The sequence below is a fragment of the Oncorhynchus nerka genome, linkage group LG15, assembly GCF_034236695.1.
Source record: "Oncorhynchus nerka isolate Pitt River linkage group LG15, Oner_Uvic_2.0, whole genome shotgun sequence".
Taxonomy (NCBI): Eukaryota; Metazoa; Chordata; class Actinopteri; order Salmoniformes; family Salmonidae; genus Oncorhynchus; species Oncorhynchus nerka.
This window is the reverse complement of record NC_088410.1, coordinates 33227073-33252255: the sequence shown is the minus strand read 5'-3', so window position 1 is coordinate 33252255 and position 25183 is coordinate 33227073. Positions and strand designations below refer to the sequence as shown.

Below are 25183 nucleotides of genomic sequence, written 5' to 3'. Positions count from 1 at the left end.
ACTACAAGCTTAATACAGTCAATATGGGCCATGACAGCAGTGGTTTGAATGCTAGTCCATATGCGTAAGCGTCCGTTGTTTATTTCCGACGATGACAGCGGTTGCCTGACAGGTTGTCTTAATCTAACATGGCCCATTGAAATGAGGCGCTAACAGTCTGCCAAGGTTCCACATCATATTTCTATGGCCACAAGAGGTAGGAATGTCTGGGTCTTGTTTGTGACAGACTCAGCAGACAGAGCCGTCCCACCAATTCATTCTTAATTAGGACAATTTCCTAATTAATTGTGGCTCATCATGAAAATATCATTACAGCCTAGCCTACATCCTAAAATATATTATCAACCCAGCCCCACTCTTCAGTATTACACTTCTACATTTGTTTGATAAAACAAAGAGGGTAAATGTGGTACTGGATGCTGAAACCACAGCATTATAGCGCCATAATAATGCATGTATATTTCAATGGCTCATTTGATTACATTCACATCACCCAGGGGTTCTGACTGAGTGATGATTACAGGATACTTAACCAGCACAATAAGGAGCACACTAACCAACGAGACAACAATAGAATGTAACAATATCTCATCACGTCCTCTCCCTCCCCACAGCTCTGTAAAGCTAACAGCACACACACACACACACACACACACACACACACACACACACACACACACACACACACACACACACACACACACACACACACACACACACACAGGCTTCTATTCAATCTATTCCATTCAAGCAATGAAGGCCCTATTCAATAAACCTGTTACGAGCGTTTAGCTGTTGTGAAATGACCCGCCATTGTTATGGAGACAGTGGGGTAGTTAAGATGGCAGGGAGGTGTTCTGGGATGTCAGAAACAGTAATGACGCTTGCAGTAACTGAATGCATGTTATGTTGAGTCTAATCAGCTCAGTTCAGGTTTTGAATCATTACATTGGTAATAGGAGTTCATTCATCATTTACAGTAGAATGTATATAAAACAATAGAGTCATTGTATACATGTGTGCTTTTGAGTGCTAATGAGTGTGTCGGTGTGTGTGCCTGTGTGCCTCTTCCTCCTCTCTCCTCTACCCTCAGTCTGATCACCTCTAGTAGCACCGGGACATTATTTTCTCTCCTCTGTCTCCAGGTGATAAAGATATCGTTCTATCGTTCCCGGAGAGAGATTGAGGATCGTACATTTTTCATGACCCCTTTGAGCACATTATTGAATTATTGATATGGCCCCTTTCAGGAGTTAAAGAACGTTGGAAAAACACAGTAAGGGTTTCATTTAGCGGTGTGTTGCTCTGAACGTAGCCCTCCCGGTCGGGCGTCCCCCAGGGATAAGAGTTAAGACACCCTCCTTTTGGACATGGGTCAACTAGATAGGAGTCAACAGGTGAAAAAAAGTGTGTGCGTACATGCGTGCACTCACCATATCAATAGTTAATTTGACACCGCCTGGCAAAGCTGTGGCTGATTTCAAAGGGAGGTGACGCAAGGCTGGCTCCATCTCATCCACGTTCACGATCCAAGAGAGAGTGAGCGTATGTGTGTGTGTGCATGTGTGTTGTGTGTGTGAGTGAGAGCGAGCCTTTACCTCAGTACATCAAGCCCTCAGCTAGATACAAGAACGTCAGAGACACTGTCTGAGAGAATTTAATAACCTAGACAGAAATACAGTACCTGTCCATGAAATGGCAAGAAATTGAAACGGCTAAGAACCTATAGCTCTATAGTGTTTGTCTGAACAAACACTATCCATTGTGCTGAAGCCAAATAGCTAGAGAAAAAGAGAGAAAGAGAGAAAGGGAGAGAGCGAGACTTGGGGCTGTGGATGCAGCCATGGTTACCCGACATTCGCGTGGAGCCTCCCCGTGTGTGGAGGGGCGGAGCCTGGAAGGCATAGACCACATCACTCTCAGCAACGCTGGTCAGATCGTCGTCGTCAGAGAACGAACGCTGGAAGCCGGTGGCATAGAGCTCTGACAGGACCACCTGGATGGGGGGTGGGGGTGATGGAGGAGAGAGAGAGAGAGAGAGCGGGGAGGAGATGGTTTAAAGAGATGTACATTGCTTAAAACCTCTTGAAGCTAGGGGGCACTATTTTTATGTTTGGAAAAATAATGTTCCCAAAGTAAATGGCCTATTTCTCAGGACCAGATGCTACAATATGCATATAATTGACAGATTAGGATAGAAAACACTCTAAAGTTTCCAAAACTGTCAAAATATTGTCTGTGAGTGTAACAGAACTGATATTTCAGGCGAAACCCTGAGAAAAATCAAACCAGGAAGTGGCTTCTATTTTGAAAACTCCATGTTCCATAGCCTCCCTTTGCTCCATTTAAAGGGGTATCAACCAGATTCCGTGTCCTATCGCTTCCTCAAGGTGTCAACAGTCTTCAGACATAGTTTCAGGATTTTATTTTGAAAAATGAGCCAGAAAGATAACATCGCGTCAGGTGGTCACATGAGTTTTGCTCACGCAACAGAGTTTGGACAGCTATTGTTTTTCCCTCTCCTACTGATAATGCCATTTGTGGTTGATATATTATCGATTATATATTTTTAAAACAACCTGAGGTTTGATTATAAAAAACGTTTGTCTGCGTTGTCGTGACAGCTCTTTCCTGTGGATTTCTGAACATAACGCGCCAAACAAACGGAGGTATTTTGGATATAAAAATGATCTTTATGGAACAAAAGTAACATTTGTTGTGTAACTGGGAGTCTCGTGAGTGAAAACATCCGAAGATCATCAAAGGTAAACGATTAATTTGATTGCTTTTCTGATTTTCGTGACTAAGCTACCTGATGCTAAGTGTACTTAATGTTTTGTCATGCGATCGATAAACTTACACAAACGCTTGGATTGCTTTCGCTGTAAAGCATAATTTCAAAATCTGAGACGACAGGTGGATTAACAAAAGGCTAAGCTGTGTTTTGCAATATTGCACTTGTGATTTCATGAATATATATTTTTTTAGTAATATTATGTGAATGTGGCGCTATGCTATTCAGCGGTTGTTGATGACAATTATCCCTCTAAAGGGATGGGTAGTGTCAAGAAGTTAATACAGACACTTAGCACGGAAGCAGACTTTATGTATAAACAGCCATGGACATGGCTACGTGGCTTAGCATGGCGGTCAAACACACACATACACAGGCTAATAGTTGTAGACAGACAAGCTATAGAGGACAAACAGGGAATGCATGTGACAAAGCAAACAGGGCAGACACGCTATATTTGTGTTAAAAGTCTGTTCAAGATCCTTCTCGAGTAAACACATATTAAAGGCCCAGTGCACTCGAAAATGTGATTTTCCAGCCTATGGGGTTGGAATCAAACTGACGTTTTGAAAATGATGATAATGCTCTTATAGTGTAAAAGCTATTGGAAAAGATTGCCAGAAATAGCAGTCTGTTTTGGTGGGATGGAGTTTTGGCCTGCCTGGTGACATCACCCCTCCCCACAACTCCCTGACAGTCCTAGCAAAACTCTTGTGTCGGGATTTGACTATAACATTAATCTGAAGACTGTTATTTATCTAATTAACTAACTGTGTTTAATTGTTACCCGATTCAATTAATCATGTAACAATTAACTCATTATGATCTGGGGCACCACGAGAGTGGTTCTTTAAAGCAGTACCATCTCCCAAATTAAACTCTAAAAGGTCTTTTAGACATTATATCACATCTATAAACAGTCAATTTATTAGTCATAACCTCCTATCATATCACCATTCTGAACAGTCATAACCTCCTTGCATCTGCAAAAACCTGAGCTTTACTTATGATTCAGTACTACACAAATTGGTTTAATTATTTATTTACTAGCTAATTAAATGGGGACATAGGATAAACACGCATACTACACTGATATTGACTGGAGACGTAATACGTTAAAAACAGATCCCTAGCGGAATGACAACATGGATAACACTGCCACATTCAGAAACGACTCTCGCCTACAACAACCATATACTTTGCATACGAACCGCCACCCGCTTTGAGCAAGAAATCATGAATGTATTTACGTGAAATGCCTGGGTTCGCCAGGGATCTCTCGGTGAACGGGGCAGCCTTGGAAAGACTGTTGGGCCTTTTTGCGGCACGCTCGTAAGGCTCTGATTGTCCAAAATGGTTCGAACAATTCTTCTACTGTTGTCTTTCTTCGTAGTTGTCTGGTATCCGGTGACTTGTCATGTAGTCCTGAACAGAACTACAGAGTTGATTTTCCTTCCATTTGCTCTCGAAGATGCTACTTTGAAGATAGGCTAGCCAACCATATCGATGGTTCCCCAATGGGGTGATGACAGTAGCGTAATACGATGGTTTGAGCAGAGTAACAGGATGGTCCTACTTGAAATCACTTTCGAAGATACTTCAGCCGTACCAGTGATTATCACGGGAGGTGATTTTATCGTCTCCACCTCATGTTGAGATTCAAATTTCAAACGATTTTCAACGCGCAGCTGCAGCTTCATGCTTTTCTGGTCCAATGTGTTAACTTCTTAATCCATCATTTATACCTTTTTCTCGAAAGGGGCGGTCCCGGGAGGGTGACATGCTTTGTCTGTCTGTCTGTTTGTGGTTACTCACTGTGCAAAGTTATAGAAAACAATGATCTCTTATTGCTTTTCAAATTACATCTCTCTCTTAATTAACAATTACACATTCATCATTTTTCAAATGACATGCACAACCCATAGAATGGAAACTTCATCTATATAGTGTGTGTACTTTCCAAGTTACAGTATTTCCTTTATAACATTTTTAATGACATCACAAAATAACAAACAAAATGACATTAGTGTTCTATAGATCGCCTCTGACCATTCCCAAAGTTCTATGTTTGAAATATTGTTCCAGAATACGCTTTTGAACGTATTAGAGTTTCAGTGGGAAAAGGTCTGTTTAGACAAAGCACATTCCTTTGGTGAATTTGTAGAGGGAGAGCCTGGATCTTCCCCCTTGATTTACAACTGGACGTGAGTTGTTAATCCCCACTATTTCTTTCCTTCCCCCTCTATGGGTGAAAGGGGGTCTGATTGAAATTATTAATGGCACACCTGATCTGACCTATTTGGATTCTCATGGTCAGGCATGACAGTTGCTTGAGAAATTGCTCTTTGCTAAGAAGCTATTTTTGTTTATTTTCTGACCATTTTAATTGTAAACAATCACAGTAATACGCTTAATTATTACCCAGAAATTATTTGATATTGAGATAAAATAGCTGCATTGGACCTTTGAGGATTATTACTCTCTCCTCACATCTGTTTTCTGAGAAGGCTTTTATCAAATCACAAACAAACAGACAGACAGACAGTGATGTTCCATTCCATTCCTTCTCACATACCATGACGAGACATTAGGCCCAGCTGTGGGGCTGACAGCAGACTCTCTCTGTCTGGAATATTCCTACCTTTCCCTCTCTTCGTCTGCTCCAGTCTCTGTCATTCTATCTGTCTGGTCTGCTCCAGTCTCTGTCATTATTATTTTTTTAACCTTTATTTTACTAGGCAAGTCAGTTAAGAACAAATTCTTATTTTCAATGATGGCCTAGGAACAGTGGGTTAACTGCTTGTTCAGGGGCAGAACGACAGATTTGTACCTTGTCAGCTCGGGGATTCGAACTTGCAACCTTACGGTTACTAGTCCAATGCTCTAACCACTAGGCTACCCTGCCGCCCCATTATATCTTCTGGTCTGCTCCAGTCTCTGTCGTTCTAGCCCCTCTCTCTTTCTGTCTCGCTCCTCTCTTTCTCTACCTGTCTAGCCCCTCTCATTTCTCTGCCTGTCTAGCCCCTCTCTCTTTCTCCGCCTGTCTAGCCCCTCTCTCTTTCTCCACCTGTCTAGCCCCTCTCATTTCTCCGCCTGTCTAGCCCCTCTCTCTTTCTCCGCCTGTCTAGCCCCTCTCTCTTTCTCTGCCTGTCTAGCCCCTCTGTCTTTCTCTGTCTGTCTAGCCCCTCTGTCTTTCTCTGTCTGTCCAGCCCCTCTCTCTTTCTCTGTCTGTCTAGCCCCTCTCTCTTTCTCTGTCTGTCTAGCCCCTCTCTCTTTCTCTACCTGTCTAGCCCCTCTCTCTTTCTCTACCTGTCTAGCCCCTCTCTTTTTCTCTACCTGTCTTGCCCCTCTCTCTTTCTCTACCTGTCTAGACCCTCTCTCTTTCTCTGTCTGTCTAGTCCCTCTCTCTTTCTGTCAATGTAGCCCCTCTCTCTTTCTCTGTCTGTCTAGCCCCTCTCTCTTTCTCTGCCTGTCTAGCCCCTCTCTCTTTCTCTACCTGTCTTGCCCCTCTCTCTTTCTCTACCTGTCTAGACCCTCTCTCTTTCTCTGTCTGTCTAGTCCCTCTCTCTTTCTGTCAATGTAGCCCCTCTCTCTTTCTCTGTCTGTCTAGCCCCTCTCTCTTTCTCTGCCTGTCTAGCCCCTCTCTCTTTCTCTACCTGTCTTGCCCCTCTCTCTTTCTCTACCTGTCTAGACCCTCTCTCTTTCTCTGTCTGTCTAGTCCCTCTCTCTTTCTGTCAATGTAGCCCCTCTCTCTTTCTCTGTCTGTCTAGCCCCTCTCTCTTTCTCTACCTGTCTTGCCCCTCTCTCTTTCTCTACCTGTCTAGACCCTCTCTCTTTCTGTCTGTCTAGTCCCTCTCTCTTTCTGTCAATGTAGCCCCTCTCTCTTTCTCTGTCTGTCTAGTCGCTCTCTCTTTCTGTCAATGTAGCCCCTCTCTCTTTCTCTGTGTTCTAGCCCCTCTCTCTTTCTCTGTCTGTCTAGCCCCTCTCCCTCTGTCTGTCTAGCCCCTCTCTCTTTCTGTCAATCTAGCTACCAGCTCTTTCTCTGCCTGGTTTCCCTTTTTCTGTGTTGGTCAGAGCAGCAGGGCTTTCCAGGATGATCCTGTTACAACGGGTAAAAAGCCTCTCTCTGGGAGGTATGGTAAGGCAAGGTATGGATTTATATGTTACAGTGAGTGAGTGGAATAATTCATTTACACCCCATAGACATAGGATAGAGCAGGATAGGGCCTTTTAGATTCAGTAGGCTAACAAGTCTGGCCCACTGACCGTGTGTGTGTGTGTGCAGCCCTTACCTGGTCTGGCGTGGTCTTGCCCTCCTCAGCAACCATGGCACGCAGGCAGGAGATGGAGCCGATGAGAGGCACAGCCAGACCAACACGTAGATACCTCTGACCTTTCGTACTAAACACCAGGGTCACACTCATACACCTGGAGAGGGAGACAGAAAGAGAATCTTGTTCCAGACAGTTCTTCACAAGCACACACACAAAGACAGCGTCAAGACATTGCACTTGCTGTGTTGTTCTCTTATCTCCTCCACGGTGTCTGTCTGGGCATGCTTTTTTATTTATTTTAATTTTATTTCACCTTTATTATTATATGCTTGACTGCAAGGTGATGCTAACGTGTTAGCATTAGCACCACAGGGAGCCTGTCTGTGTCTGCTTAGGAATGCCTATCTACAATCAACAGGAGCTAGCTAGTGCAGAAGATGTGGGCATGACAGGTGGAGCAACAGGAAGGATGAAGGGATGAGCACTTAGTGCTATGAGGCCACAGGTTTGAGGTGACTTAGCTGAGGGAAGAAGGGGTGGAGGAATAGAGAGATGGAGGGATGGATAGAGGAATAGAGGAAAGTCTGGGAGAGAGACAGGAGCTCTGATGACGCCCCAGCTTCCTGCTTCCCCATCATGCATTATTCAGGAAGTGTTGCGTCGTTGCTAACAGAGTGCTCAAAAAGCAGAGTGAGATGCGGTGTACAAAGTAAGAGCCAGTGATGTTAGTTTACCCCCTGCTGATGTAAGAAGACAAGACCGTCACTGAGATTTCACTAACTGTGTGTGTCTCTGCCACTGAGATTTCACTAACTGTGTGTGTCTCCGCCACTGAGATTTCACTAACTGTGTTCACCCCCTTGGCATTTTTCCTATTTTGTTGCCTACAACCTGGATTTAAAATATATTTTTGGGGGGGGGTTTTGTAACATTTGATTTACACAACATGCCTACCACCTTGAAGATGGAAAATATTTATTATTGTGAAACACAAAAAATAAGATTTGTTTTAAACAGACTTGAGTGTGCATAACTATTCACCCCCCCAAAGTTAATATTTTGTAGAGCAATCTTTTGCAACAATTACAGCTGCAAGTCTCTTCAGGTATGTCTCTATAAGCTTGACACATCTAACCACTGGGATTTTGCCCATTTTTCAAGAACAAACTGCTCCAGCTCCTTCAAGAAGGATGGGTTCCGCTGGTGTACAGCAATCTTTAAGTCATACCACATATTCTCAATTGGATTCAGGTCTGGGCTTTGACTAGGCCATTCCAATACATTTAAATGTTTCCCCTTAAACCACTTGAGTGTTGCTTTAGCAGTATGCTTCGGGTCATTGTCCTGCTGGAAGGTGATCCTCCGTCCCAGTCTCAAATCTCTGGAAGACAAACAGGTTTCCCTCAAGAATTTCCTGTATTTAGTGCCATCATTTTCCTGCTGGAAGGAGGTCCTGCTGAAACAGGTTTCCCACAAGAATTTCCCTGTATTTAGTGCCATCTATCATTCCTTCAATTCTGACCAGTTTCTCTGTCCCTGCCATGGGATGGTGTTCTCGGGGTGATGAGAGGTGTTGGGTTTGCGCCAGACATTGTGTTTTCATTGATGGCCAAAAAGCTCAATTTTAGTCTCATCTGACCAGATTACCTTCTTCCATATGTTTGGGGAGTCACCCACATGCCTTTTGGTGAACACCAAACTTGTTTGCTTATTTTTTTCTTTAAGCAATGGCTTTTTTTCAGGTCACTCTTCCGTAAAGCCCAGCTCTGTGGAGTGTACAGCATACAGTGGTCCTATGGACAGATACTCCAATCTCCCCTGTGGAACTTTGCTGCTCCTTCAGGGTTTTCTTTGGTCTCTTTGTTACCTCTCCTTGCCTGGTCTGTGAGTTTAGGTGGCGTCCCTCTCTTGGCAGGTTTGTTGTGGTTCCATATTCTTTCAATTTTTTAATAATGGATTTAAATGGTGCACCGTTAGATGTTTAAAGTTTCTGATATTTTTTTATAACCCAACCCTGACCTGTACTTCTCTACAACTTTTTCCCTGACCTGTTTGGAGAGCTCCTTGGTCTTCTTGGTGCCGCTTGCTTGGTGGTGCCCCTTGCTTGGTGGTGCCCCTTGCTTAGTGGTGCCCATTGCTTAGTGGTGTTGCAGACTCTGGGGTCTTTCAGAACAGGTGTATATATACTGAGATCACATAACATATCATGTGACACAGATTGCACACAGGTGGACTTTATTTAACTAATTATGTGACTTATGAACGTAATTGGATGCACCAGATCTTATTTAGGGGCTTCACAGCAAAGGGGGTGAATACAAGAGCAATACCTATGTAAGAATGCTGTTCATCGACTACAGCTCAGCATTTAACTCCAAACTCGTCATTAAGCTCCAGACCCTGGGTCTCAACCCCGCCCTGTGCAACTGGGTCCTGGACTTCCTGACGGGCCGCCCCCAGGTGGTGAGGATAGGAAACAACCTCTCCACCCCGCTGATCCTCAACACTGGGGCCCCACAAGGGTGCGTTCTCAGCCTTCTCCTGTACTCCCTGTTCACCCATGACTGCGTGGCCATGCACGCCTTCAACTCAATCATCAAGTTTGCAAACGACACTACAGTGGTAGGCTTGATTACCAACAACGACGAGACGGCCTACAGGGAGGAGGTGAGGGCCCTCGGAGTGTGGTGTCAGGAAAATAACCTCACACTCAATGTCAACAAAACAAAAGGAGATGATCGTGGACTTCTGGAAACAGCAGAGGGAGCAGCCCTATCCACATCGACGGGACAGTAGTGGAAAAGGTGGAAAGTTTTAAGTTCCTTGGCGTACACATCACGGCAACCTGAAATGGTCCATTCACACAGACAGCGTGGTGAAAAAGGTGCAGCAGCGCCTCTTCAACCTCAGGAGGCTGAAGAAATTCGGCTTGTCACCAAAAACGTTTACAAACGTTTACAGATGCCTCCTGTCGGGCTGTATCACCGCCTGGTACGGCAACTGCTCCGCCCACAACCGTAAGGCTCTCCAGAGGGTAGTGAGGTCTGCACAACGCATCACCGGGGGCAAACTACCTGCCCTCCAGGACTCCTATACCACCCGATGTCACAGGAAACCAAAAAGATCAGTCAGTACAGGTGCATCAAAGCTGGGACCGAGAGACTGAAAAACAGCTTCTATCTCAAGGCCATCAGACTGTTAAACAGCCATCACTAACATTGAGTGGCTGCTGCCAACATACAGACTCAAATCTCTAGCCACTTTAATAATAAAAATTGGATGTAATAAATGTATCACTAGCCACTTTAAACAATGCCACGTTATATAATGTTTACATACCCTACATTGCTAATCTCATATGTATATACTGTACTCTATATCATCTGCTGCATCTTGCCTATGCCGTTCGGCCATCGCTCATCCACATATTTTTATGTACATATTCTTATTCATTCCTTTACACTTGTGTGTATAAGCTAGTTGCTGTGAAATTGTTAGATTACTTGTTAGATATTACTGCATGGTCGGAACTAGAAGCACAAGCATTTCGCTACACTCGCATTAACATCTGCTAACCATGTGTATGTGACCAATATAATTTGACTTGACTTGACATATGCACGCACCACTTTTCCGTTATTTTAATGCCAAACTAGCATGTTAATGTGGATAGACTGTCTGCCCTGTGGATAGACTGTCTGTGAGCTAGAGAGGGACAATGCGATATATATGCTATCCAAGCAACCTGTTGTGTGTCTGTCAGAAACGCCCACCCTGCTTTTCACAACACTAGAACTTGATCATATTCCACTGTGTCTTGTTGTCACAACTGGTAACATGGAAAGTGTACATGTCACACACACACACACACACACACACACACACACACACACACACACACACACACACAGTGGCTTTATGACTGGTGTGGCTTACCTGGTTTGCCGCAGGGGAATGGGCAGTGAGATGCAGAGGAAGGGGTCAAAGGTGTTGCTCTGTTTAAGGCAATGTGGACATGTCAGGGAGGACCTATAGACACAAGGGAGAGAGGGGGTTGGGTTAAAGGGATAGTTCACCCCAATTACTAAATGACATAATAGTCTCCTTACCCTGTAAACAGTCTATGGACAAGGTAAGACAGCAATCCACGCTTTGGTTTTGTTTACCTGGCCACTGTTTCAAATGCTAACATTTAATCATTTGTGGCAGAAATCCAATGCAAGTCAATGCTAACTATATTAGCATTTTTGCGCTTCATGTCCAGATCATCTATGTCACTTCATTAAGTTACACAATACATGTTTTAATACTTTAGGATGAGTAGAAACAATAGAAGGTCAACCTGGTCAAATCACAGAGAGCAAACAAATCCATTTTTCCAACCAGCTCCTGTCAGGTGATGTGGGATGGTGTGGTACACATGCACGTGATATTGGGCACTGTGTGTGTGTGTGTGTGTGTGTGTGTGTGGGTTGAGTGGAGAAGTAAAGATGTTCGACCTCACCTGGCAAGGCTTCTATATGTGTAACGTTATGCATGGCGTATTACGGAGTAGGTGGACAGAACAGAGAAAGTGCATTTAGCTCCAAGAGAGACAACACTACACCTGGAGCCTCACATCCCCAGTTAGAAAACACACCGGAAGAGACTGAAATATTCACAAGGACGGAGAGAAATAACCTGGTTATATTTTTGAATATTTTAGCAGGTGTTCCAAAATCGTGGTGGGAAGGGAGGAATGTAGGGAAGAAAAAAGTCATATTGCAGGAATTCAGTAGATGTAGGGAGGTTAACCGTTAATCGCTTAGCCAGCTTAAATACATGTATTTTCGTTAGTCGTCATGCATCTTATTTATCACACGTGCATGGCATACAGAGCTTAGTTTGAGGAGAGGAAGAGCCTACCTATTGGAGTGGAAACTGCTTTCGGGAAGCCAAGTCATTGCGCAACAAATAACTATTCTAAATGCAATCGCGTGTTATTTACATTGGTGGCCACGATTAAAAAAGGAGCTATTGTTATTTCTCAATATCAACTCGTAAAGCGAGCGTCCCATTCACCAATCGGATGCATACGCTATAGCCTGCCTACCGCTGACTATCAGCGCATCACCACCATTTTGCAATATGAGCTTGCGGCAGTATAAATGTTTGCAACTTGAACGTTTTACGTCACTTCAAATAATGAGGCATGTCTTACCTTGCTTCAAAGTAGCCTCGTGAAAATCCATCCATAGAAACACGGAGGTCATTTTTTTTATAAAGACTTCCTCATGCCATTAACCAGCATTTCTCTCCTGTTCTATTGGTTTTCATATTTACTTTATTTCGTTGTCCAGAAGCCAAAGGCACAATCCTAGTCATGTTAGCAACTAGAGGTCGACCGATTATGATTTTTCACTGCCGATACCGATACCAATTATTGGAGGACAAAAAAAGCCGATATGATTAATCGGACGATTTTTAAAATGTATTTGTGATAATGACAATTACAACAATACTGAATGAACACTTATTTTAATTTAATATAATACATCAATAATATCAATTTAGCCTCAAATAAATAATGAAACATGTTCAATTTGGTTTAAATAATGCAAAAACAAAGTGTTGGAGAAGAAAGTAAAAGTGCAATATGTGCCCTGTAAGAAAGCTAACGTTTAAGTTCCTTGCTCAGAACATGAGAACATATGAAAGCTGGTGGTTCTTTTTAACATGAGTCTTCAATATTCCAGGTAAGAAGTTTTAGGCTGTAGTTATTATAGGACTATTTCTCTCTATACCATTTGTATTTCTTATACCTTTGACTATTGGATGTTCTTATAGGCACTTTAGTATTGCCAGTGTAACAGTATAGCTTCTGTCCCTCTCCTCGCTCCTACCTGGGCTCGAACCAGGAACACATCGACAAAAGCCACCCTCGAAGCAGCGTTACCCATGCAGAGCAAGGGGAACAACTACTCCAAGTCTCAGAGCAAGTGACGTTTGAAACGCTAATAGAGTGCACCCCGCTAACTAGCTAGCCATTCCACATCACATCGTTACACCAGCCTAATCTCGGGAGTTGATCGGCTTGAATTCATAAACAGCAGAGCTGCTGGCAAAACACACGAAAGTGCTTTTTGAATGAATGCTTATGAGCCTGCTGGTGCCCACCATCGCTCAGCCAGACTATCAAATCATAGACTTAATTATAACATAATAACACACAGAAATACGAGCCTTAGGTCATTAATATGGTCGAATCCGGAAACTATCACCTCGAAAACAAAACATTTATTCTTTCAGTGAAATACGGAACCGTTTTTAAATCTAACGGGTGGCGTCCATAAGTCTAAATATTCCTGTTACATTGTACAACCTTCAATGTTATGTCATAATTACGTAAAATTCTGGCAAATTAGTTTGCAATGAGCCAGGCGGCCCAAACTGTTGCATATACCCTGACTCTGCGCAAGAGAAGTGACACAATTTCACCTGGTTAATATTGCCTGCTAACCTGGATTTCTTTTAGCTAAATATGCAGGTTTAAAAATATATACTTCTGTGTATTGATTTTAAGAAAGGCATTGATGTTTATGGTTAGGTACACGTTTCGCGAATGCGCACTGCATCGATTATATGTAACGCAGGACACGCTAGATAAACTAGTAATATCATCAACCATGTGTAGTTATAACTAGTTATTATGATTGATTAAGTTTAATGCTAGCTAGCAACTTACCTTGGCTTCTTACTGCATTCGCGTAACAGGCGGGCTCCTCGTGAGGCAGGTGGTTAGAGCATTGGACTAGTTAACCGTAAGGTTGCAAGATTGAATCCCTGAGCTGACAAGGTAAAAATCTGTCGTTCTGACCCTGAACAAGGCAGTTAACTCACCGTTCCTAGGCCGTCATTGAAAATAAGAATGTGTTCTTAACTGACTTGCCTTGTTAAATAAAGATGAAATAAAAGTGTAAAAAATATATATATATATATAAAATATATATATATATTTTTTTAAAGTCAAAATCGGTGTCCAAAATGACCGATTTTTGATTGTTATGAAAACTTGAAATCGGCCCTAATCGGCTTTTCCGATTAATCGGTCGACCTCTATTAGCAACCCATCATAGTAGTTACTATTAGATTCCCCCTCTTTCTATGTTCCTAATTGAGATTTATGTCATCTCTGTCAAATGGAACTGCTCGTATTAGATGCACAGATTAAAACTGTGTTTTCCCCGAATTGCATTTGGGCAAATGTTTGAGAATCTAGTTTTATTAGCTGATCCATTACAGGAGTTGCATGGTCAATAATAGGCTATAGCCTTTTGACTGAAAGACAATAGGCTTGCTATTGTTGCATGTTTCCATTAGGCTCTTAATGAAAAATGTCCGGTCCTTGTATGCATAGTTTCAGAGAAGAAGAGGCGAAGCGAGGGGTTTCACTCTCACCAAAATCTGTCCAAAATAAATCCAATGCGTTTCTCTGGGCTTATTTTGGCCCTAAGCTTGTCGCTTGCTTTCCTGTTTTTGGACGACTCCTATTGCTCTGGCGGAAACATGAGCATCTTGTCATTATATACAGATCTCTGACAGTATTTCCTCTCGGGTCACGTAATTCTTAATTATTATTATTTATTTTTTTACAGTTTATTGACCGGTTAATAATGATGGTCAGTTAGTCGGAAACAAAATTGACTGAAATATGAATCCTAAGTAGATGTGCTTATTAGAAAAAGAGAAGTGCAGACGGAAACAGAAGAGAGAGCACCAAGTCAACTGAGAAGCAAGGACTTCCAGATTAACAGGGACATGACATCTGCGACATCATCCCAATGCAAAAGAGTCACTATCTCGTCCCATCCTCCCGTGTCATGCAGGGCATCCACTACCAGTGTCAACCAACACAATAATGACTCCAACATGAATACCTCCCTGGCCGGTGGCCCAGCCAGAGTACACCCAGGGGGATTTAGTAATGGTGCCCTACAGGGGGATCAGCAGGGGATGAGCCTGGGGGTTAAGCACAGAAACATGGAGGACAGCCCAGAGGACTGTGTCAGCAGCATCCCCGGGGGAGGGCAAAGGCAGATGCACAGGGGAGAAAGAAAGGTGGTGGCAGTAGAGAGAAAGATGGAGGCAGAGAAGGAAGGATGGATGGTGGTAGAGAGAAAGATGGAGGCAGAGGAGAGATGGAAGGATGGTGGTGCTGTGGCGGAGATTTTTTTGGACTATACTCGGCCTTGTCTCAGGATGGTAAGTTGGTGGTTGAAGATATCCCTCTAGTGGTGTGGGGGCTGTGCTTGGCAAAGTGGGTGGGGTTATATCCTTCCTGTTTGGCCCTGTCCGGGGGTATCATCGGATGGGGCCACAGTGTCTCCTGACCCCTCCTGTCTCAGCCTCCAGTATTTATGCTGCAGTAGTTTGTGTCGGGGGGCTAGGGTCAGTCTGTTATATCTGGAGTACTTCTCCTGTCTTATCCGGTGTCCTTTGTGAATTTAAGTATGCTCTCTCTAATTCTCTCTTTCTCTCAGAGGACCTGAGCCCTAGGACCATGCCTCAGGACTACCTGGCCGTGCTGCTGCACCAGTTTCAACTGTTCTGCCTGTGATTATTATTACTTGACCATGCTGGTCATTTATGAACATTTGAACATCTTGGCCATGTTCTGTTATAATCTCCACCCGGCACAGCCAGAAGAGGACTGGCCGTCCCTCATAGCCTGGTCCCTCTCTAGGTTTCTTCCAAGGTTTTGGCCTTTCTAGGGAGTTTTCCCTAGCCACCGTGCTTCTACTCCTGCATTGCTTGCTGTTTGGGATTTTAGGCTGGGTTTCTGTATAGCACTTTGAGATATCAGCTGATGTAAGAAGGGCTATATAAATACATTTGATTTGATTTGGTGGTAGAGAAAAGGAAGAATGGCGGTGGTAGAGAGAATGAAGGATGGTGGTGGAAGAGAGAAGGAAGGATGGTGGTGGAAGAGAGAAGGAAGGATGGTGGTGGCAGAGAGAAGGAAGGACGGTGGTAGTAGAAGGAAGGAAGGATGGTGGTGGTAGAGGGAAGGATGGACGGTGGTGGTAGAAGGAAGGATGGTGGTGGTAGAAGGAAGGATGGTGGTGGTAGAGGGAAGGAAGGATGGTGGTGGTAGAAGGAAGGAAGGATGGTGGTGGTAGAAGGAAGGAAGGATGGTGGTGGTAGAAGGAAGGATGGTGGTAGAAGGAGAAGGAAGGATGGTGGTGGTAGAAGGAAGGATGGTGGTGGTAGAAGGAAGGATGGTGGTGGTAAAGGAAGGATGGTGGTGGTAGAAGGAAGGATGGTGGTGGTAGAAGGAAGGATGGTGGTGGTAGAAGGAAGGATGGACGGTGGTGGTAGAGGGAAGGAAGGATGATGGTGGTGAAGGAAAGGAAGGATGGTGGTGGTAGAAGGAAGGATGGTGGTGGTAGAAGGAAGGATGGACGGTGGTGGTAGAAGGAAGGATGGATGGTGGTAGAAGGAAGGATGGTGGTGGTAGAAGGAAGGATGGTGGTGGTAGAAGGAAGGATGGTGGTGGTAGAGGGAAGGATGGACGGTGGTGGTAGAAGGAAGGAAGGAAGGAAGGTGGTGGTGGTAGAAGGAAGGATGGTGGTGGTAGAAGGAAGGATGGTGGTGGGAGAAGGAAGGAGAAGGAAGGATGGTGGTGGTAGAAGAAGGAAGGATGGTGGTGGTAGAAGGAAGGATGGTGGTGGTAGAAGGAAGGATGGTGGTGGTAGAGGGAAGGAAGGATGGTGGTGGTAGAAGGAAGGATGGTGGTGGTAGAAGGAAGGATGGTGGTGGTAGAAGGAAGAAGGATGGACGGTGGTGGTAGAAGTAAGGATGGACGGTGGTGGTAGAAGGAAGGATGGTGGTGGTAGAGGATGACGGTGGTGGTAGAAGGAAGGATGGTGGTGGTAGAAGGAAGGATGGACGGTGGTGGTAGAAGGAAGGAAGGATGGTGGTGGAAGGAAGGAAGGATGGTGGTGGTAGAAGGAAGGATGGACGGTGGTGGTAGAAGGAAGGATGGACGGTGGTGGTAGAAGGAAGGAAGGATGGTGGTGGTAGAAGGAAGGAAGGATGGTGGTGGTAGAAGGAAGGATGGTGGTGGTAGAGGGAAGGATGGACGGTGGTGGTAGAAGGAAGGAAGGATGGTGGTGGTAGAAGGAAGGAAGAACGGTGGTGGTAGAAGGATGGACGGTGGTGGTAGAGAGAAGGAAGGATGGTGGTGGTAGAGCGAAGGAAGGACTGTGGTGGTAGAGAAGGAAGGACTGTGGTGGAAGAAGGAAGGAAGGATGGTAGTGGTAGAGAAGAGGAAGTATGGTGGTGGTGGTAGAGAGAAGGAAGGATGGTGGTGGTAGAGAAGAAGCAAGGATGGTGGTGGTAGAGAAGAGGAAGAATGGTGGTGGTAGAGAGAAGGAAGGATGGTGGTGGTAGAGGGAAGGAAGGATGGTGGTGGTAGAGGGAAGCAAGGATGGTGGTGGTAGAGAGAAGGAAGAATGGTGGTGGTAGAGAAGAGGAAGAATGGTGGTGGTAGAGAAGAGGAAGAATGGTGGTGGTAGAGAGAAGGAAGGATGGTGGTGGTAGAGGGAAGGAAGGACTGTGGTGGTAGAGAAGGAAGGACTGTGGTGGTAGAGAAGGAAGGAAGGATGGTAGTGGTAGAGAAGATGAAGGTGGTGGTAGAGAAGAGGAAGTATGGTGGTGGTAGAGAGAAGGAAGTATGGTGGTGGTAGAGAGAAGGAAGGATGGCGGTGGTGGTAGAGAGAAGGAAGGACGGTAGTGGTAGAGAAGAGGAAGGTGGTGGTAGAGAAGAGGAAGTATGGTGGTGGTGGTAGAGAGAAGGAAGGACGGTGGTGGTAGAGAAGAAGCAAGGATGGTGGTGGTAGAGAGAAGGAAGAATGGTGGTGGTAGAGAAGAGGAAGAATGGTGGTGGTAGAGAGAAGGAAGAATGGTGGTGGTAGAGAGAAGGAAGGATGGTGGTGGTAGAGGGAAGGAAGGATGGTGGTGGTAGAGAGAAGGAAGGATGGTGGTGGTAGAGAAGAGGAAGAATGGTGGTGGTAGAGAGAAGGAAGGATGGTGGTGGTAGAGGGAAGGAAGGATGGTGGTGGTAGAGGGAAGCAAGGATGGTGGTGGTAGAGAGAAGGAAGAATGGTGGTGGTAGAGAAGAGGAAGAATGGTGGTGGTAGAGAAGAGGAAGAATGGTGGTGGTAGAGAGAAGGAAGGATGGTGGTGGTAGAGGGAAGGAAGGACTGTGGTGGTAGAGAAGGAAGGACTGTGGTGGTAGAGAAGGAAGGACTGTGGTGGAAGAAGGAAGGAAGGATGGTAGTGGTAGAGAAGATGAAGGTGGTGGTAGAGAAGAGGAAGTATGGTGGTGGTAGAGAGAAGGAAGGATGGCGGTGGTGGTAGAGAGAAGGAAGGACGGTAGTGGTAGAGAAGAGGAAGGTGGTGGTAGAGAAGAGGAAGTATGGTGGTGGTGGTAGAGAGAAGGAAGGACGGTGGTGGTAGAGAAGAAGCAAGGATGGTGGTGGTAGAGAGAAGGAAGAATGGTGGTGGTAGAGAAGAGGAAGAATGGTGGTGGTAGAGAGAAGGAAGAATGGTGGTGGTAGAGAGAAGGAAGGATGGTGGTGGTAGAGGGAAGGAAGGATGGTGGTGGTAGAGAGAAGGAAGGATGGTGGTGGTAGAGAGAAGGAAGGATGGTGGTGGTAGAGAGAAGGAAGGATGGTGGTGGTAGAGAAGAGGAAGAATGGTGGTGGTAGAGAGAAGGAAGGAAGGATGGTGGTGGTAGAGGGAAGGATGGACGGTGGTGGTAGAAGGAAGGATGGTGGTGGTAGAAGGAAGGATGGACGGTGGTGGTAGAAGGAAGGAAGGATGGTGGTAGAAGGAAGGAAGGATGGTGGTGGTAGAAGGAAGGATGGACGGTGGTGGTAGAAGGAAGGATGGACGGTGGTGGTAGAAGGAAGGAAGGATGGTGGTGGTAGAAGGAAGGAAGGATGGTGGTGGTAGAAGGAAGGATGGTGGTGGTAGAGGGAAGGATGGACGGTGGTGGTAGAAGGAAGGAAGGATGGTGGTGGTAGAAGGAAGGAAGAACGGTGGTGGTAGAGAGAAGGAAGGATGGTGGTGGTAGAGCGAAGGAAGGACTGTGGTGGTAGAGAAGGAAGGACTGTGGTGGAAGAAGGAAGGAAGGATGGTAGTGGTAGAGAAGAGGAAGTATGGTGGTGGTGGTAGAGAGAAGGAAGGATGGTGGTGGTAGAGAAGAAGCAAGGATGGTGGTGGTAGAGAAGAGGAAGAATGGTGGTGGTAGAGAGAAGGAAGGATGGTGGTGGTAGAGGGAAGGAAGGATGGTGGTGGTAGAGGGAAGCAAGGATGGTGGTGGTAGAGAGAAGGAAGAATGGTGGTGGTAGAGAAGAGGAAGAATGGTGGTGGTAGAGAAGAGGAAGAATGGTGGTGGTAGAGAGAAGGAAGGATGGTGGTGGTAGAGGGAAGGAAGGATGGTGGTGGTAGAGGGAAGGAAGGACTGTGGTGGTAGAGAAGGAAGGACTGTGGTGGAAGAAGGAAGGAAGGATGGTAGTGGTAGAGAAGATGAAGGTGGTGGTAGAGAAGAGGAAGTATGGTGGTGGTAGAGAGAAGGAAGAATGGTGGTGGTAGAGAAGAGGAAGAATGGTGGTGGTAGAGAGAAGGAAGAATGGTGGTGGTAGAGAGAAGGAAGGATGGTGGTGGTAGAGGGAAGGAAGGATGGTGGTGGTAGAGAGAAGGAAGGATGGTGGTGGTAGAGAAGAGGAAGAATGGTGGTGGTAGAGAGAAGGAAGGAAGGATGGTGGTGGAAGAGAGAAGGAAGGATGGTGGTGGTAGAAAGAAGGAAGGATGGTGGTGGTAGAAGGACGGTGGTGGTAGAAGGAAGGAAGGACGGTGGTGGTAGAAGGAAGGAAGGACGGTGGTGGTAGAGAGAAGGAAGGACGGTGGTGGTAGAGAGAAGGAAGGACGGTGGTGGTAGAGCGAAGGAAAGACTGTGGTGGTAGAGGGAAGGATGGATGGTGGTGGTAGAGGGAAGGATGGATGGTGGTGGTAGAAGGAAAGAAGGACGGTGGTGGTAGAGGGAAGGATGGATGGTGGTGGTAGAGGGAAGGAAGGATGGTGGTGGTAGAGGAAGGGAAGGATGGTGGTGGTAGAGGGAAGGAAGGATGGTGGTGGTAGAGGGAAGGATGGATGGTGGTGGTAGAGGGAAGGATGGATGGTGGTGGTAGAGGGAAGGAAGGATGGTGGTGGTAGAGGGAAGGATGGATGGTGGTGGTAGAGGGAAGGATGGATGGTGGTGGTAGAGGGAAGGATGGATGGTGGTGGTAGAGGGAAGGATGGATTGTGGTGGTAGAGGGAAGGAAGGATGGTGGTGGTAGAGGGAAGGATGGAGGGGTGAAAGGAAAAGGAAAGAATGAAGACGAGGTAGACACAAAGCAGATTGGCTGCCTCTCTCTCTCCAACCATTCAGACTTGCTTGTGTGGAACATATTAGCTCCACCGTGCTGATACATCTGACTGTTCTGCTCTATCTGCTCTCTCTTTTCCTCCTGGTTGTTCTCAGCTGAATGAGTCCAGGTTATCAGGTGTTCTGCTGAGTCACTCCAGGACAGTGATGCAGTCAAGTATAGTCGGTACAGGTCTGTAGCGAGAGTTGTTACAACACAGGGCCTGTATCCACAAAGAGTCTCAGAGTAGGAGCGCTGATCTAGGACCTGTTCTTATAAATCTTATTCCTTTCGATCTAAAAGGTTAAACTAATCCTAGATCAGCGCTCCTACTCAGAGAGGTTTTGTAGAGATGTGCCCAGATATCATAGAAATAGCATTACGATTTCAATAGTATTACTTAGTTATTGTATTTCTATGGATCCCAGATTTCCCCCATTCAACACTCTGTCAGGCTGTAAATGACATTCTGACAGTCACAGCATTAGCGGTGCTTACACCTCCCAACGTCACTTGGAACGCTCTCCGTGGAGGCTGACATGCTCACAATCACTTAGAACTTAGTATGTGGAGTCTGACGTGCTCACAATCACTTAGAACTTAGTATGTGGAGTCTGACGTGCACACAATCACTTAGAACTTAGTATGTGGAGTCTGACGTGCACACAATCACTTAGAACTTAGTATGTGGAGTCTGACGTGCACACAATCACTTAGAACTTAGTATGTGGAGTCTGACGTGCACACAAACACTTAGAACTTAGTATGTGGAGTCTGACGTGCACACAATCACTTAGAACTTAGTATGTGGAGTCTGACGTGCACACAATCACTTAGAACTTAGTATGTGGAGTCTGACGTGCACACAATCACTTAGAACTTAGTATGTGGAGTCTGACGTGCACACAATCACTTAGAACTTAGTATGTGGAGTCTGATGTGCACACAATCACTTAGAACTTAGTATGTGGAGTCTGATGTGCACACAATCACTTAGAACTTAGTATGTGGAGTCTGACGTGCACACAATCACTTAGAACTTAGTATGTGGAGTCTGACGGCGTTTCCACTCGGGTTGGTTCACCTGTCTGTGAGGAGAGAGTCTGTCAGTGTGTGTGTGTGTGTCAAGCCTATCCTCGCACCACCATCCACTCTGCATTTGGCTGACTCCACAGCACCAATCCCCTGGCCTCTAGCCCACAGCAACGAGTTGGCAGTCCTACCGACCGACGGTCTACCAGAGATCATTATTCATCATTTATACAGATTAGGTTTTGAACAGCCTCCCTGCACTACCTAAATAAATAGTACATGACCAGCATTACTAAACACGTAGGCTCATATCACCTTCCTTGAACGCAGCATCTATATCGCTCAAGACCACTGAATTACGAGATAATAACCCAAACAGCATGACTGAACTTGCAAGCCTCACCCTATTGGAATGCAGCTCTCGTGTCATAGGCCTACATATAGCACATGCTACGCATCAACATACATGAGACAGAATTCAAACATCATGACACAGACACAGTGCTTTTACAGAATGTTTGACCAGTAAATGGGTCCAAGAGCTTTCGTGAACGCAGCTCTCATAGCAAACAGCTCGCACCGTGCATTACCCTGAACCCACATTAGACAGGATGAAGATACGGTGTCAAACACACCACAGACCTTTCTAGTGAATAGATTTGAACCCACGGTGAACCTCGTCTTCCCATCAACCCCCTTTTTCCTTTCAGTTTCACCAGCTAAAAATCCCTCTCTGCTTGAATAATGTATTCCAATGCATTCAGTCCATTTCATCCCAAAATTGAGAGGACAAATGCGAGATATAACTTCCCCAGGGGTTGGAGTCAGCCGGGTCTCATAAATACTCAGTGCTCGGGTGAAAAGCCCATTTGAGATTCAATATCTTGCCATTATTGATTTGCATTTTCCACAAATGTGGCTAAAAGCAAAGTGGTAGAGAAACACATTGGTAATGGCCGGGGATGCGAATGAGGCCTGAACAGAAATGAAAGGACCCCAATCCCAGACACTGATGGATACAGGCCCGGCACAGAGGTCCTGATGCCATTTCAGCCCAGTGCCACTCCAGGACAAAGGCACAGGCTCGAGTATCCCCTCCTTTAGTCGTTCGACTAACCAATCAATCCACAGAGAAAAGTCTACAGCATAGTGTCTTCTGCCCTGTAATTAGCATAACGTCTAAAGTGGAACACATGGCAGGTCCTTCCAGACTTTTACTCTACAGGTCAGCAGACAGTTCCTCCTCTGTTCCCTCCTTTCCTCTCTTCCTCATTTCCTCTCTTCCTCATTTCCTCTCTTCCTCTGGTGAAACGGGGAGGGCCGCTGTAGCCAGAGCGAAATCCCCCTGTCAGTCAGTCAGTCTGTCTGGGTTTTTGGTGTCCAGGTTGGGTTGGATGAGTGCACTGAGGCTGATCTGCTTCTCCATTAGAGACCTTTAAACAAAGGGCCCACGCCATGGGAAATGAACAAAGGGCTACGCCTCAAAGGTGGGGGGACAAATGTTTCCGACTGCCTCTCTTTGAGGGGTGTGACGAGCTGGAAGATGATGTCTGGGAGTTAACGCAACGCCGGTTAGGAGACAAGCTGATTGGTCTGTTGAATGCTTCCTGTGCTGGACATTTGGATTGTGTCTTCAACTTCAAGAGATTGCGTGTGACATTTGTGATATTGGAGGCAGCTCCAAGCCAAAAAGGATGTTCACTTGTTTAAAAACGTTGAGTTGAAATCACCCCCCCTCCCCCCACCCCCCAATAGTTGTTGTGACCTTCATCTCACAGTGTTGATGAAGTTTGAGGTTGACCATCCTCATCGTCCTGCGAAAGTATTTCCTCTGTTGACGATGTGTACGATCTCCGAGTGGCCTTTACAGTCCCAGTGTGTTCATGTCAGAAAGTTCATGAGTATGCGGATGGTTACTGCCTCTATCCACTCAGAGAAGGGTATCCGCATCCCTGCTTGTGTGTATCCTGCTTGCATACTGAGAGGTGCGATGCGCTCTGGCCCCCATCTGCAGTGTGGAGATACGAGGCTAGACGAGGCTCTAATCGTCCCTCTCTCTCTCTGGTGTCGATCCAGGCCGTTGACAGCCTCCTCCTCCACGTCACCGGAGCATTGGGGACCCGGACACCAGTTGTTGAACTCATTCTCTCAACAAACAACTGCACTATCATCTCTGGCAAGCTTCAACTGCAAGCACTTACTGTGTAGGCTCCTACAGTACAGATCGAACTCCATAAAATAAAGGGCACGTTGTGAGTGGGCACGCACACCTGAGAACTCTCAGCTCCTCTCTTAGCGTAAGTACGCTTTTTATTACCTCAGCTGTTAGTGGGGTATCAACAAGGAGGAGGGAAAACATATTGGCAGTCCTCACAATTACTCCACCGTCCTCAACCACTAGAGCCAACCGCATCGTGAAACAGCGTACACAGTTTCACAGAGAGTAATAAAGTGCCTCAGCTCTGACAGTAGTGGGTCAATACAATTGTATTGGTGTTTGCTTGGCAGAGAAGTAAACAGGGTAAACAGAACTACTGTTTTAGTGGGGTAATTGGCAGACCTGTGTGTGTGTGTGTGTGTGTGTGTGTGTGTGTGTGTGTGTGTGTGTGTGAGTGAGAGAGTAACTGTTAGTTGATGATAGTTAGAAGGTGTTGGGTCGGAGAGGGGAAGCAGAGCTTGGAGTCTCTACACTCTGTACGTTCACAAAAAAACACCAGTGGAGAGATCAAAGCAGCCCTCCACTTCATCAACTCTCTAACCCCCACTTCAAAGCATCCAGCCTGGGATGGGATCAGCTCAGAGACGCCCCAGGTAAGGTCAAGGTGGAAGGGGGGAAGATGGCAGCCCAGGAGGCCTCCCCGGTGGAGGGAGTGTGAGTGGGTCATCATGGTAATAAAATCAAAGAACAGGTTGAATGAGGAGTGACAGTGTGAGCTCTGGATAATCTGCTTTAAAAGGTTTAGCTACAGAATTCTTCACCACCATCTTGGGCAGCTGTGTTGAACTGCCTCCCAAATTACATGCTATTCCCTTTATAGTGCACAACGTTTAACCAGGGCCCATTGAAGTTGTGTAGCCTACTTTAAAGGCAATAGGGTGCCATTTGGGATGCAACCGTTGACACTAAGAAAACCAACGTTCCAAACTCAACATGACAGACTGAGGGTGTAGACCAAGAGTCATTTGAGGCTGGAAAGTGACTGTCGCTTGTCTCTCTCGTTTTGCAGCCTAAAACACCAGACAGCCTCCACTCTAAGCGCAAACATTTATTCAGATCAGAACGCCCCCGAGGAGTCTCACAGATATAAAAAGACTGGCAGAGAGAGAGAGAGAGCGAGAGAGAGAGCGAGAGAGCGAGAGAGAAACAATCTAAGAGTGATTATTATTTTGTTTAGTCATGCTATTAGAAACCAGCGCCACGGCAACCACAATTATAGAAGGACAATAACATAAGGAGAAAGTGTGGAGGACGAGTCCCAGAACCCAAACTCATCAGAGCCAATGGGTGTCTCTCGATATGCATACTACCATGCTCCACACTCTCATGCTCCAACAACGTTCTCTTGACTACGTTCTTGTGAGGACGAGAGAGAATGCATAAAACATTACATTTGAGAAGCACTTCCCCT

The 25183-nt window shown here is 45.7% G+C and overlaps 1 protein-coding gene across 1 annotated transcript in view; it reads right to left on the bottom strand.

Annotated features, from left to right (window-relative positions):
• LOC115142447 (ubiquitin carboxyl-terminal hydrolase 43-like) overlaps nt 1-25183 on the bottom strand; it is a 107982-nt gene that overhangs the window by 41412 nt on the left and 41387 nt on the right. The window contains 3 exon segments of the mRNA XM_065001516.1: nt 1852-1996; nt 7087-7222; nt 11005-11097. Of these exon segments, the coding sequence (XP_064857588.1) occupies nt 1852-1996; nt 7087-7222; nt 11005-11097 (374 nt within the window).